The sequence below is a fragment of the Terrapene carolina genome, unplaced genomic scaffold, assembly GCF_002925995.2.
Source record: "Terrapene carolina triunguis isolate 2854851 unplaced genomic scaffold, T_m_triunguis-2.0 Scaffold132, whole genome shotgun sequence".
Taxonomy (NCBI): domain Eukaryota; kingdom Metazoa; phylum Chordata; order Testudines; family Emydidae; genus Terrapene; species Terrapene triunguis.
The window spans coordinates 6,572,567-6,587,809 of NW_020664483.1; the positions used below are offsets into that span (position 1 = coordinate 6,572,567).

The 15,243-nt window shown below is 43.7% G+C and overlaps 1 protein-coding gene across 1 annotated transcript; it reads left to right on the plus strand.

Annotated features, from left to right (window-relative positions):
* The first annotated feature begins 1,096 nt into the window (after positions 1-1,096).
* BMP2 (bone morphogenetic protein 2) lies at positions 1,097-8,857 on the plus strand. The gene is made up of 3 exons (XM_024201300.1): positions 1,097-2,160; positions 2,986-3,326; positions 6,283-8,857. Exons 2-3 carry the CDS (start codon positions 2,993-2,995, stop codon positions 7,125-7,127), a joined length of 1,179 nt encoding a protein of 392 aa, XP_024057068.1. The 5' UTR covers positions 1,097-2,160; positions 2,986-2,992; the 3' UTR covers positions 7,128-8,857.
* Positions 8,858-15,243: the final 6,386 nt, after the last annotated feature.

The following is a 15,243-nucleotide window of genomic DNA, read 5'->3' on the forward strand; positions in this document are numbered from 1 at the left end:
ACATCTCTGATTTTCCTCTGCCTTTCCACTTGCAGGCGTGCAGGCGCTAGCTAATGCAATTGTCATTCCCTAACTCCAAGGTTGTGCTCTGCTGGATGTTTTAGCCGATGCATGGATTGATCCCGATTCCCGGGTCTCGGGAGAAGAAACTATTCCCTAGGGGGCTAGATCTTGTGGCACGGGAGATCCCTAGGACTAGATTTATTAAACTTGATGCGAAACTTAACAGCTACCGGGTGACAGCCTGATCCAACTCCTACTGGAGCAGAATTATCCGCTTCCCATCGGAGGCGCCTTATTTGCAAAAATCACGCTGCACGTCCGTTGTCTCTCATCGGTATGACTAGATGGGATACCGGCGGGCATGGCACCGTGCGATGCATGTATTTATTTACTGCATCAACCGGCAACGGTGTCTGCAGCAATCAAACCGCGACAGGGGGGACGTATTGATGGGAAAGGAAAAAGGGGATGGGTGGAGGGAGAGACAATAATCAAGATTTTATTTTCAATCCCCTAAAGAAAAATTAAATCTCCGGATCCTTGATCCTGGTTTAACTTTAGCGCCCAGGTTATTGGAGTATTTAAATCACCACCCTCCGAAATAAGCCACCTGGAGGGAGAGAATGCTGCAGGCGAATGGGCCAGGGCTGCCGTGCCGCGTGACGACTGCAAATACCCCCGCTTCCTCCCAGAAGTGGGAGGAAGGGATAGCTCAGTGGTTTGAGCATTGGCCTGCTAAACCCAGGGTTGAGAGTTCAATCCTTGAGGGAGCCATTTGGGGATTTAGTTGGGGACTGGTCCTGCTTTGAGCAGGGGGTTGGACTAGATGATCTCCTGAGGTCCCTTCCAACTCTGATTTTCTGTGATTAGAAGTTTTAAAATAAAGTGCTTGCGGGTTGCATCTGGCCGTCCTCGCTTCCCCCACAACCTTCTCCTCCTGCCCCAACCCGGAAAGGCTGGGGGACGCAGAAGCGGGGAGGGAAGAGGTGAATGAGCTGTGGGACTGGTCCGAGGCGGCGGCGGCGGCGTCCCCTTTAAAAGCAGCGAGCGCGGCGCGGCAACCGCTCGCTCCCCGCCCGGTGATTGGCGAGGAGCCTCAAGCCCCCGGGGTCGTGACATCAGCAGCGCCACAAAAAGCCAAGGAGGCATCCAACCACCTCAATCAATTTGCAAGCGAAGGGAAGGGCCCGGGCACCCCCCCCAGTGCGCCGCGGGAGGAGCGCGTGCGAAGAGAGGGGGTCCCCCTAGCGCTGCTGCTTCCTCTGCCAGGCGACTTGCAAAGGGAGCGGAGGAAAGAAGGGAAAAGGGAAAAAAAAGTCAAACTTCATCTTGCTGCTGCTGGACGTGTCTCGCTGCTGATGCTAAGGGCATATTTTTTCCAAGGAGGCTGCTAACTGTATTGCACCTAGATCTCTCTCTGTACCCACACACACACACCCAGAGGAAGCCACAACGCTTGTGCATCGCTGCTTTGCAAAGGGAGAGCCCCGTCCCTGGCTGAGACTTGCCCTCTGCCGCCTCCTCCTTCTCCACCCGCTGGCTCCAAGTCTGTTTCAGGGCGCTTCTGCGCCTTGCCCCGCCGCTGTCAGCGGAGCCGCGGCGGAGTGACAGCCAGGGATGCCGCAGAAACGCGCCGGAGCCCCTCCTGCAGACGCGACCCCGCTGCTGCTGCTGCTCGCAGGTAGCGCCCGGGCCATCGCGGAGCGGCGGGAGCCCTCTGCCCGGAGATGACTCCCCGGAGGAGCGATGGGCTGCCGCGGAGGCGTTAGAGCGCCCAGAGGAAGAGGGCGACGAGCCCAGCCGCCGCCGAGCCTCTCCCAGGAGAGGGAAGCCGGTGGCTTTGGCTAAGGACGTAGCAGGACTATTTCCAGAGTCCCCTCCTCCCCCCCCGGGCTGCTGAAACTTGCCCGGAGAAAATAACTTCCCTCCCCGGCTCTTTCTGCTGGGCATCTCGCCCCCCTTCCCTACCCCCGGGGGTACCTCATCGCAAACCCCGCACGCCCCTGGGGAGGTGCTTGTAGCGGATACAAACCCCCTACCCGGCCGGGAACCCGCTTCGCTCTTCCCGGGCCAGACCCTTTCTATGTGGAGCCCGTTTCAATGGACGTGCCCCAGCGCGCTGCTGCTGCTGCTTAGGCGATCGGCGGGCTCCTAAAGGTAAGCGCGGCGGAGGGCGCCCGGGCTGGGTGGCAGGCGGCGGCCGGGCACCGGGGCTGGCCCCGCGAGCCTCCGGCTTTTGCACACCTGTCCCGCCTGGCTCCGACCGGACGCTGCTACTCCCCCTTCTCCCCACGGCGGATCAACACACGGCAGTCCACACGTATAGCCCCCACTCCGCATTGGAGCTACTTTAGGGTGGCTGTTCGCACCGTGCGGGGGGCTCTTTCTAGTGGTGCCGCTAGGCTGGCCATCCAAGTCCTTGACCCCCCCCCGATCTTCTTTGTTTTGCACCCCCCCATCTTTCTGTAGCACCCCGCAACCACCACACGAACACCTCTGGAAACAGCTGGCCATGGCCCTACTATGATCCTACCTAGCCCTGGAGATGGCCAGCCCGGCTCCTGCCCACAGACGAGAGCGGTGTGGTCGCCTAGCGACCCACCTGCACAGAGGTGCCCTGTATCTCTACATCCACTGGGCTCAGCTCTGCCGTGCAAGGGCCTGGTCCATGGCGGGGGCTTTGGATCAGGCCTGGAATCAGGCGTCACGTCGGGAGGCGGTGGAGCTGCTCCAGGTGTAACCGAGCGCAGGACGTGACCCGGTGTGGACAGGGCAGTCTAGCTCAGATCCGTTCCCACGGCCACCAGCCGTGGCCTTCCCCCTCCCTCTGCAGGGGGAGCGATAGGGGATGGGCAGGATCAGGCCCGCGGGGGGTGTCCCTCCCTTCCCCCGCTCTGGATCGGGGCCGCGAGGGTCATGCCGGGGTGGGCGCCCCGAGCCGGCCCTCCTGACTTGCCCCCCGTCCCTCCCCTGTCCGCGCAGGTTGACCATGGTGGCCGCCATCCGCTCCCTGCTAGCGCTGCTGCTGTACCAGGTGCTGCTGGGCGGCTCGGCCGGGCTCATCCCGGAGGTGGGCCGGCGGCGCTTCAGCGACTCGGGCCGCGCCGCCCCGCAGGAGCTCCGGAGCGAGTTCGAGCTGCGCCTGCTCAACATGTTCGGGCTGAAGCGGCGGCCGAGCCCCAGCAAGAACGCCGTCATCCCGCCCTACATGCTGGACCTCTACCGCCTGCAGGCCGGCCAGCAACTGGGCCACTCCGCCCCGGGCTACCCGCTGGAGAGAGCCGCTAGCCGCGCCAACACGGTCCGGAGCTTCCACCACGAAGGTACGGGCCGGGGGGTGTGTGTGTCTGTCTCTGCGCTGCCCCCTCGGGATCTCCCCCCTAGCGGTTCTTGGGAGCCCTCGGCGCTGCCGCTTCCCCTACAGGAGCGAGGGGAGGTGGGAGGAGACGGGGTTCGGTTTGGGGGAGTGTGTGTGTGTGAAGTGGGGGGGGGTGGTAGGTGGTCACTTGCTACGGGTCCCAAAGCGTGTGTTCGGTTGTCAAGAGTATTGGGTATATGAATGAGTGTGAGCAGGTCTTGTGTTTTTGTGTGTGTGCCATCAGCACTGGACCAAAAAAAAAAGTGTGTGGGGGGGGGGGGTATCTTTCCAAATAGTGACTAAGTTTTGGCTGCTAATAACTCTTCTTAAACTCACAAGAACTGTGTAGTCAAGGATTTTTGTTTTGTTTTTAAAAGCCTTCATCAAAGCAGTCTTTTTCAATGTAATGTTCTGAGGCATTTATTCTAAACATTTCCCTCCCTCTTGTCTCCCCCTTGTCCCCTTCAGCCCATGTGAAGTTTTCATTTTATTTTTACAGCGTGGGTTCAAATTAAGAATGCCTACAAATAGCCTTCAAAAATAAAAGCTAAATACCAGAAAAGTCTCCTTGGCTTATAGTTGATCTGGGTTAGTTTTTTAGAAGGTTTCTAATCCCTGGGAGAGATCAATGCAACAATCAATTGTATTGTTTGCACAATGACTTTCTTGTCTAGTGTTTGAATCTAGGATAGATTTAGTGTATATCTAAGGTAAGCTTTCAAAAAACAGGTTGATAAAAGCATTGCCACAGCTGATCATTGGACTTCATGTGCACCTGAGCCATCAGGTAACATGGTCATCTCTTAATTAAGATGCTGAATGCATTTTAAAAGAAGGTAAAATGGGTACTCACAAGAACTGGAGTGTCTATAGCTTAAAGTAAAGCTATTCAGTTGTTCAACAAACGTTTAGTACCCATCCTCTCTTAGCTTTAAGTGTGCACATAAATCTATTTGTTGAAAGCTTTCCAAGTTCTGTGAGTTTGAATCTAATTAACTAGATCAGTACTGTATAACTAGAGTCTTACATGTCAGTTCCAAAAACTAGTTGCATTTAGCTGTTATATTCAGCTGTCTAACACTCCTGTCTTTGATGCCTACTAAATGCACACAGAGATGATCTTGACTTCCTGGATGAGTTTCTTCCTTTTTAAATTTGTCCATTTTGTAGTTAATTGGCTTACCAGTTGTATGTCCATGGACTGACTAATAAACTCACATAACATAGCTGAACTGGGGTATCTAATGAGACACAGGTAGACTTGTAGAGTGAGTGGCTTGCATGTTGCCCATCTGCTCTTTGCCCAAAAAAAAAAAAAAAAAAAGGTTTCCAGAACTTGTAAATAACTTCTAGCTATTAGTCTTCAGTGGTGGTATGCTATAGTCTCACTGTAAAGCTAATGAAAATACAGACTCCACATGTTATAACATGGAGCTGTGATGAAAGAAATTTTATTAGGATTTAATTAAGTTGGTATACAAAGGAAGTGGCCTAAGATCAGTGGTTATACTGTCTGATGGGAAGCCTTATAATGAGGAAGGAGATTAATGGTGAAATCTAACCTTGCACTGTGGTTTGTGCTTGTGTGTGAAAGTAAATTCTTCATAATGAATGGGGGGAAATCCAGTGTATGGTTCATTCAGGCTAAAACATTTCTGAATGTAAAACTATACATGGGAGGGGGGGGACTCTACAAAAGTTGGAAAGTAATAGCACATTTTATAGCTATGTAGGTCAGTAAAATCTGCAATTCAAGTAATCATGTAACAAATCATAATAAAAAAAAAATCTCACCACTTGCCTTAAAACCATTGGTCAGTTCTAGCTACCTGGAAATCCTGTTGACTGATGAAAAAACACGAGTCCATGTTTTGAGGTAGACAAATACAATACAGCTGTATGTATTTGGGCTGGATCCAGAAATGTTTATGAATAATGCTTACTCATACAAGAAATCGAAATTAAAATCAATGGGATTAATCACTTGAGTAAGAATTACTCACCCAAGTAACGATTTCAGCTAATAAGATGAATGAATTATCTTCTAGCATCTTTTTAACTTTGGTGATAAACAACACTTTTGGAAAGGCTTATTTGTTAATACTCTTGTTTATAATTTATAGGGCTACAAATGTGGTCTGAGCCACATGGATTTTTTTTTATTAAAAAAAATATGCATTTCCCCCCCCTCAAATATCCCAGAATGTTTATTATTTGAGGGTGGGGGAGAGAACAGAATACATTTTAGGAAACCATTTCTCATTTGTATTGTTTAGAATGAACTCTGTTTCATTGTCCGAGTACCAACCCTGAGTTTCAGCAGAAAAAATTCAATACAAATGCCACCTTTTATGGATATTCAGAATAAAATAGTAGGGTGTGCTTCATAAAATACCATCACAGATGTGGAGTTCCTGGTCTCCAATTAAGACTCAAAATCTGTATATTAAGATTTGTACATCTAAATAGTGGAGTAATATTTTTGGAATGGAGTTTAAGGGATTGACATAAAAGCCATATTTTTGAAAAAAACAGAAATGCAATAATTACCTTAAATCCTCAATCAGTTTTAATTATTCTGATTAGACCTCCACTAACTACAGTGCTAAAGTTTTCTTGCTAATGTCCTTGAATTCCAAAGTAATGCTTCACATTTCTTACCCGTTATTATAACCACCTGGAATGCACAGTCTACCAGAATTGGATCAAAAGGCTTGACAATGAATGAAGTATTCTTAACTTCATGCTATACATGCTTGCATAAATAAACAGACAAGGGAAACAGTATTTTTTTTTTATAAAAGTTTCAAATCTCACATGTGGTGCTACACTGTTTAAAGTTTCCAGCAGAAGAGTAATTCACGTTTTCATTGCTTGTCTGTTACTGATTGTGTTTTGTTTTCCCTCTTTGATGAACTTAGAAGCTTGGGAAGAGCTCCCAGAAGCAAGTGGGAAAACAGCACGGCGCTTCTTCTTTAATTTAACTTCCATCCCTAACGAGGAGTTTCTCACCTCGGCTGAACTTCAGATTTTTCGGGAGCAAGTGCAGGAAACCTTTGAGAACAATAGCAGCTACCATCACCGTATTAATATTTATGAAATTATAAAGCCAGCCACAGCCACTTCTAAGGACCCTGCCGCAAGACTTTTGGACACCAGGTTGGTGCATCAGAATGCAAGTAAATGGGAAAGCTTTGATGTAACACCAGCTGTAATGAGGTGGATTGCACATAGACAGCCTAATCATGGGCTTATAGTAGAGGTGGTTCACTTGGACAATGAGAGCAGTGTTTCCAAGAGGCACGTTAGGATTAGCAGGTCTTTGCATCAGGATGAAGATAGCTGGTCTCAGCTCCGGCCGTTGTTAGTAACTTTCGGCCATGATGGCAAGGGACACTCTCTCCATAAAAGAGAGAAACGCCAAGCAAAACACAAACAGCGCAAACGCCACAAATCCAGTTGCAAAAGACATCCTTTGTATGTGGACTTCAATGATGTGGGGTGGAATGACTGGATTGTTGCCCCACCAGGATATGGTGCCTTTTACTGCCATGGGGAATGCCCTTTTCCATTGGCAGATCACCTAAACACAACAAACCATGCCATTGTTCAGACTTTGGTCAATTCCGTGAATTCCAAAATCCCTAAGGCTTGCTGTGTTCCAACAGAACTGAGCGCTATTTCCATGCTCTATCTTGACGAGAACGAAAAAGTTGTATTAAAGAACTATCAAGATATGGTTGTGGAGGGTTGTGGGTGCCGCTAACTATATTAGACAAATACAAAAAAAGCTGACACTTTAATATTTCCCAATGAAGACTTTATTTATGTAATGAAATGGAAAGAAAAAAATACAACTATTTTGAAAATTATATTTATGTCCACAAAAAGTTTGGGAAAACAAATATTTTAATCAGAGAATTATTCCTTTAAAGATTTTAAATGTATTTTAGTTGTACATTTTATATGGGTTTAATCCCAGCACATGAAGTATAATGGTCAGAATCTTATTTTGTATTTATTTACTATTATAACCACTTTTTAGAAGAATAGCTAATTTGTATTTATATGTAATCAAAAGAAAAAAAATATAGGGTTTGTACATAATTTTCCTAAATTGTAGCTGTTTTAATTGTGTGTATTTAAATTGAAAAGAATACATGGAAGGTTACTATGGCAAAGTGCATAGCACATTTGCTTTCTGCTGTGCTACTGTTAAGGTCACAAGTTCAAGTCCAGAAAAAAGTGGATAATCCACTCTGCTGACTTTCAAGATTATTATATTGTACAATTCTCAGGAATGCTGCAGGGTGGGCTGTCCAATCCATGAGAACTGGCATCCTCTTTAGGTGGAACATTTTGGATAAGAACCAGACATTACTGATCTAGTATACTGCTATTCCCAACTCATTTGCAGAGTGAATACAAGCAGGGCCAATAGAAATCTTTAGGAAAAAAGGCTGAACTCTTCTTAGACCTACAGAAAAGTTGAATGTTTGTCATTCTTCTCCTTTACTAGTCCTCTCATTTTAAATCCTTATCCTGGCCAAATATTAAATAATAAAATATGATTTCTTTTTCTTTTCTTTTTTTGTGTGTGGTGATATATGCTAAAGGAACAACAATTTTATTTCTACTGGCCCTTGTCTAACAGTTGGGAATACAATTACGTTTTTCTTACCTCAAATGAGAGCTCATTTTATGTGGAATACTATAGAGAACTAATCTTCAAACTTTACCCTAAGTACAGCAAACTATTGTTATCTGTGGGCTCTATCTACTTTCAACTGCTGGTTTTGCTGACTCTTGGAGTAGTTTTGTCTTTCTTTCCAGGGTCTTGTGTTTTTTTTTAAAGCATTTTCCCGCCAAATGTTAAACCGATTTCAGATAATAAATAATAGAGCTCTGACGTTTCATTCTGCAAAGTCCCATCTGTAAGAGCTAATGGTTCATTCACAAAGATAAACTGTGTTTTCTGGGTTTTCTTGCTTCTTAAATTCTTCATTTCATTATATAAAAAGGGCAAAAGCATGATTTGCAGTTGGCAAGCAAGGCATTAATCGCAGCTCATACTTACCGAACATTTACAAGACTGTTGGTGTAGTAATTTGCAAGTAACTTGTAGAAGATGGGAAGAGGATACAGAGGCCTGGGTTTCTTGTTGCATTGGAAGCCCTGCCAAATATTAGACTTAAAAAATACCTGAGATTGGCTTCTTGCTGCTGTATTGTAAATTGGACTGAAGCCAAGTGCAGAATGAAGTCAAATTAGCCTACAGGTGGTAAGTTCATTCTTACATTCAGAACTCCTAGCGCTTTAAAGCTGTAGAATTGGCCATAGAATAATGATTCTGTGATTATATCCTCCAGGAACTTTGAAAGTTGCATTTTTTTGTTTTTAAATCCAACCAACCAAAGCCTTTGCCAGAAGGTGGCACTTCAAAGCCAAGAGGGCAGTTCTCCATCCATGGACATTTTAGGTCAGCTTCTGAAATAATATCAGATGCCAGCCAGTCACTAACTTGCTTAACGTTTGGGGTTGTTTTTTGTTGTTTTTGAACTATTAATAAATACCAGTATGCTACAATGGATGTGCTAACTGGGCTTGTGGGTCAAAAGATTTCTAAATAGACGATATCTTTAAGGCCTGTTAAAGAATAATTCCTCTGCCCCAAATAAAGCTGCAAATGCAGTTGTCGTTAGAGGGGACAGGAGAGAAAAATTAGAGTAAATACGAGTTGGTTGTTGCCATTTTGCTTTTTTGTGAGCCTAAAATATTTACTAGGTTCATCAGTCAACTTCTGTGGCAGGATAAGTTTAATAGATACATAATTTATTCTAGCAATATGATTTTTAAAACCTCTATAAAGAGATCTTCCATGCTATAGCTTTGTTTATTTTGGAACATCTAACGTTTATTTGTAATGCTGACTCAAGATTGTGGCCTGTGTTTTTGCTGGATGACCAGTCATCTTGGTTTCTAAAGTGCTAGTGGCGTTTTATGAAGATCTGCTTAGGCCATTATAACAATCGCCGATTTTAACTTTCAGTTCCTTGCCCCCTTAAAAAAAATATGCACAGTGTTTTGGTCTGCACTGGAACTTGTTGAACAAGCCGATGGCCATTGGATCATGAAGGCTGCAAGTCACAGGAGTATGGGGCAGTTAACAGATTCTTTGGGGGTTCAATAGTGAACAGTTGCAATGCATAGTCTTTGCAGTCATAGCAATACTGGAGCCTTCTCCCATCCGTGCTGCAGAAGCAGATCCTGAACTGCAGAGAAATTCAAGAGGTCATGCCTTGGATTATACCACTTTTATTAGCGTGAAGGGTCTGATCCAAAACCCACTGAAATCAGTAGGAAAACTTCCATTGTCTTCTATTTACGCTTTTGAATTGGATCCTAAATCAGATCCTAAATTCTTGTGTCTCCTGACTAAAGTTCACAGCTCCTAACTCATTGTATGAAACACTAATCTAAGAGGCTTAGAGAATAGTGACTGTTTCACTTCTCCTCTAAGGCATGAGTACACATTGATGCTACAGCACTTGTCCAAGCATGAGCTATAGCTGGCTCAGGGCCTGACACTGCATTCCTTTATAAAGGCAAAATTCACACTGAAACCAATTGGCTTGGTTTCAATTGGAAACCACTTGGTTTGGCTTGACTAAAGACTGCACCCTTAGTAAAATACATGGTGAGGCCCATGAGTAGCTGTAAGCCCATTAGGGCCCTGATCCTGGGAACACTTCTGTAACTGTGAATGACTCACGTTCACAAAGAGGCTGCTTGTGTGCGTCAAGTGAAGTGAGTCTGCAGAACTGGGTTTACAATATTTATATTTTTGAAAAAAGTGTCACCCCCAAAACCATCTCTCTAGATTGAAAATGTCATTGAGTTGAAGGGGGTGGTCAGGGACTTAAAAAGAATAGCATAGAGTACATCTATTTGTAGTGAATTTGGTCTTGAAGGTTAATTGGGACCCACGACTAAACTCTGGAAAATAGTCTCTGACAGTCCCATTGGAGTTTTGAGTCCATTAACAATTGCTAAATCAGCCTCCTCAATACTAAAAGTGTGCTATTATCACAGTCCTTAGAGTATTCTTTTTCTACAAGAAGAAACAGAAGTTGTCTTTTATTTTATTTTTTTCTCATAAGAGAAAATTCAGAAGATACGGAAGCCCTACCCTTGCCCTTGCCCTTTCTAATCCGCCAGTGTTTGAGACACAATCTTAAATTTCTATTAGCAAGCATATTACTTGACGTGCCTCTGATCTGTGTGTGGTGAACCTGGTAGACAGGCATGTTATTGTTATTTGTAAGTTTCAAATAAGCATCTCTCCAACTATGAAGTGATCGGTATCCCTGACCTTTTCACGTGACACCCTAATGCAGTGGCTCTCAGCCTTTCCAGACTACTAGACCCCTTTCAGGAGTCTGATTTGTCTTGAGTACCCACAACTTTCACCTCACTTAAACTACTTGCTTACAAAATCAGACCTAAAACTACAAAAAAGTGTCACAGCCACTATTACTGAAAAATTGCTGACTTTCTCACTTTTACCATACAATTATAAAATAAATCAATTGGAATATAAATATTGTTCTTACATGTCAGTGTATACTGTATAGAGCACTATAAACAAGTTATTGTATGAAGTTTTAGTTTGCACTGACTTTGCTAGTGCTTTTTGTGTAGCCTGTTTGTAAAACTAGCATAAGTTGATGTACCCCCTGTAAGACCTCTGTGTACCCCTAGGGGTACACGTACCCCTGGTTGAGAACCGCTGCCCTAGTGAACCTAAACATTTTGCATAGAATTCAGTCTGGTTCTGAGGTCAGCAACATATAAAAACATGTGGGAGATCCACGTAAGTGACCTTATTTATACAGCGAGGTCTCCATTGCTGGTATGTTAGGCTAATGCCTACACCAAGAACTATTTGCTTTCACCCCTCTTAAGCTTCTAGCGAACTTTCACTTTTATGCAATCAATTTTTATGAGGCTTGGATATGAAAGCTACTTGCTTATTGTATTCTTGACTATGAAGTAGGTGCTCATCTGGACTGCATTTACATTCGACCCACTTTGCCACACCACTAGGAGTGAATAATTATTGAACTATTTTACTGTACAACTATTCCTAAATTGTTGATTTTTTTTTTTTTTTAATTTGATTTCAGGAGGCAGCTAATTGCCATATGGCAGCTTGATGGTAATGTTTAATGAAGATCAGGAAACAAAGTTTATGAAAAGCTTTTGTATAGTCACTGCAGAGTTTCAAGAACTGTTTTATACTTCCTGACAGTGCAGGTCTGGCTTAATGGTTTGTTTTTATTGCTTAAGAGTGTAAACCTTTCTTCAGCCGATGTGTGGAAATTATATTCTCATCCTGCATTACGCATTGCTCATTGCTCATTACTCATTCACTGCTTTCCTTTCTACCATCTGTAAGCAGAGCTTTGCTGTTTCAACTACATGCAAAATACTCCTATCCTTTGCACAGTAAGATACTTTCCTTAGCACCCACCCACCCCTCAAAAAAAAAAAAAGCCTACTCTGTGTCTATATTGTTTTTCTCTGTTTTGGGTGGAGTCTGTCTTAGATTTTGGTTGCTAGATGGTTTCTGTAGTAACAAGCAGAGGGAAAAACTGAAGCCTGAAAAGGCATTTGTAAAGATGCCGTATCTTGCCTGAAGTATTATTTTATCTCATTATGTATATGGAATATGCCTTTTTTTAAAATATAAAGGCTACCTTTTCCCTTTTGGTAGGGCAGACTGCTGCTATGAGACTTGATTTGTTGTGTTCTTACAATATAGGAGTGCATGAGAACCGCAAGTCTTGTTCCCCATCGACTTAAGCTGCTTGAAATACCAATAAAAGCCAAAAAGTATTAAAGATGTATTTTTAAAGAAGTAATAAATGGTTCTTACAGGCACAAATCACTTTGTTTGTTTTTTAGTTTACACAGGGGTCAAAAAGGGCTAAATGCAGAACCTTCATAGTTTCACAATATGTCAGAATTGTGGCTGTTTTTGTTTATTTAAAAAAAAAAAAACAAAAAAACCAACAAAAAAAACTACTGTTATTTTTAAAGAAATACCCTGGTCTTTGCTTAACATACTTTAAGAACCTAATTTTACTTGACGGTACTTTAAAGCACTCAGCTGTTTCTCTAAGAAATTCCAGAGATGTAATAGAATTTAATGGTTCTCACACATCTGTCACATTTGACTTAGTGTCCCAAGTGCATCTGGGGACAAAGTGGATGGGAGAAATATTGTAGATTGGATCTTTGTTTCCCTTGCAGTGTTAACCCTTTGTTACCTGTACCTCGACCTTACCTGTAGCAAGCACTGGGTTTTCATGTATGCTGAAATCTAGTCAAACAGGTAGTGCTGTCTGTGACTCTTCTATACTGGTCACCTGGATCCCAGAATATCAAGTAAACGGATTGGTCCTGGTTCTGCAGTCTTTGTTTTGTACATCCTATGTCAAAGGAGACAGGCTTTGTAAGACCAAGGGCCATCTTTGTAACGTGCTAGAAGTCTGAGGGCCAACGCTCTTTTGCATATATATTTACATACTGCTCTGAATGCACTCAGCTGTGATACTTGTCTGGACTTGTATTGCCCTTGGTGAATAGAGATTAGAGAACTCCTGACAATTTACAGAGACAGAAAACCTGCAGTGGTTCAGCTTGGTCCTCAACCTGCATGGAGGGCTGGCCCTGGGCTGTATGTTTTGTGACTCCACAGATCCCATATTAGGTAGCCCTCCAATACATCCTTAGCCGTCAGTGTAGAAACTATACTAGATGTTGTGCTGAGGTACTGGGGCCGGTCCCAAGTTGGGGTAAATTGGCTTGGTTCCCCGAACTCCACTGAAGCTATGCTGATATACACCAGCTGTGGATCTTGCCCCCCTGTTTGTAGTTTTCAACAGGTGCATGCTGAGATTTTTTTGGGGGGTGGAGGTGGGGAAGGAACAAGGAAGAGAGTTGAAGTAAACGGATAAGATTCCAAAAGTTCAGTTTCCCACAACAGCTGGATGATGGCAGATTTACAGTTGAATGAGGCCGTTAATCCCATTAGAGATTAAATTAAGAAGGTCTTTCTGGGAGATCACCAAGAAACCTCTGAAGATTGTCCTGCAGTTTGAATAGTAATTCTAAGGCCAGGGAGGGTTGTCAGGCCTTTCTTGAACGGCAGGATATTGTTTCATTCAATGACTTTTTCATTAAACCAGAAAGCATCCAACTTTAGCAGCACTTAACTCAAAGCACAGGATTTTTTAAAAATTCTTATTCTGGAAGTAACATGTAAACAGAACTTTGAAGTATTTGGCTGGATCCTGAGTGGGGGAAAAATCAGCACAGATCCATTGACATCACCAGTTGAAGATCTGGCCCATCATATTAAAACAAAGCTTTGGAAGCCAGAAAGCCCATCTATATTTAAAGTAGCTAAGGCCATAACTCCAGGAGCTTGGAACTTGCACAAAAGCATTTTTATGGCACTCTCTACATCCAAGTGATGGGCAAGTGTTCTATGATATAATGACGGTGTAACCACAGGCTTCAAAAGCATAGACTGTCTGTGGTATGATGCTGTTTCCCACATCAGTAATATACATACAGGCATATTGAAGCTTTAATTGCAAGGCCAAGGGGGGAGGGGGAGAATATCTCACTACAGCTGCACCAAGCCTGCATGCTGAGCAAAATGCTTCTGCTCTTCACAGCCAGAAACAATGCTTCATTTCATTATAACCTTGACTTTTGCATTTTTTCTCATGACTTATTGATAATTTCATATGAGACTTCATAGACCAAAGGAGTCCCTGACTTTTTAGGAATTAGGAATTGAGACAGGGTACATACTATTTCTTATAAACATCAGCCCCACTGATGGAAACATTTTAAAAACCCCATTCTGTTTAAGGACAATTCAGATATCATTTTCCTGCTCTTATTTTTTCCCTCCTTCCTTCATTTGCATGAAAAGACCCATTGCTTAAAAGCAGGATCTCTCTTTAAGAACTCATCCGCTCTTGCTCTTTTCTTCATCACGACGAATTCTAATCCTCCATCTGACATTATGATATCCACAGCAAGCTAGTTTGGTGTCACAAACTGCTGATAGTGGGCTAGACCCTAATTTACAGATGCCCCTTATCATAGCACTGGCAGGGTAAAGGGATCTTACAGTCAATGATAATTGGGCCCAATAACTTTAGATGAGGACTAAGAAAGTGCAAAGGCCTCTATGGTAAAATGGTGCTGCCTTTATTGATACAGTTCTTGTTGTTCATCACACAGATCACATAGGAATAGCTATGTAGATTTTTTGATACCATATTCAATATATGAAGCATGGACACCTCTCCCAGTAGTATCATGAGTCTTGCAATAACTGGTGATTATCTTAAAGCTCCAGCTCCTGAAGTCAAATGATAACATAAGAATCTCAGCTTTCAGTTTTTTAAAAAGGAACTTTTTAGCCCTCCTGATTGCAGAGGTAGGGTGACCAGATGTCCCGATTTTATAGGGACAGTCCCGATTTTGGGGTCTTTTTCTTATATAGGCTCCTATTACCCCCCCACCCCCATCCTGATTTTTCACACTTGCTGTCTGGTCACCCTATGCAGAGGAAAACTTGAAAACGTGACCCAAGTGCATCCTATAGGCACAGAAAGCAGATGATAAAGAAAATGAACTCGCAACTTAAAAAAATAAAATACCCACCTTCCCTATCCTTAAAAATCATCTCACAACTTTTGAATGCACAGGTTTGGCAATGGTGTACACGGTAGGTGCTTTTAATATAAAAACAGGATAAAAGATTAATATATTTTTCCTCAGATATTCTCTGGTTA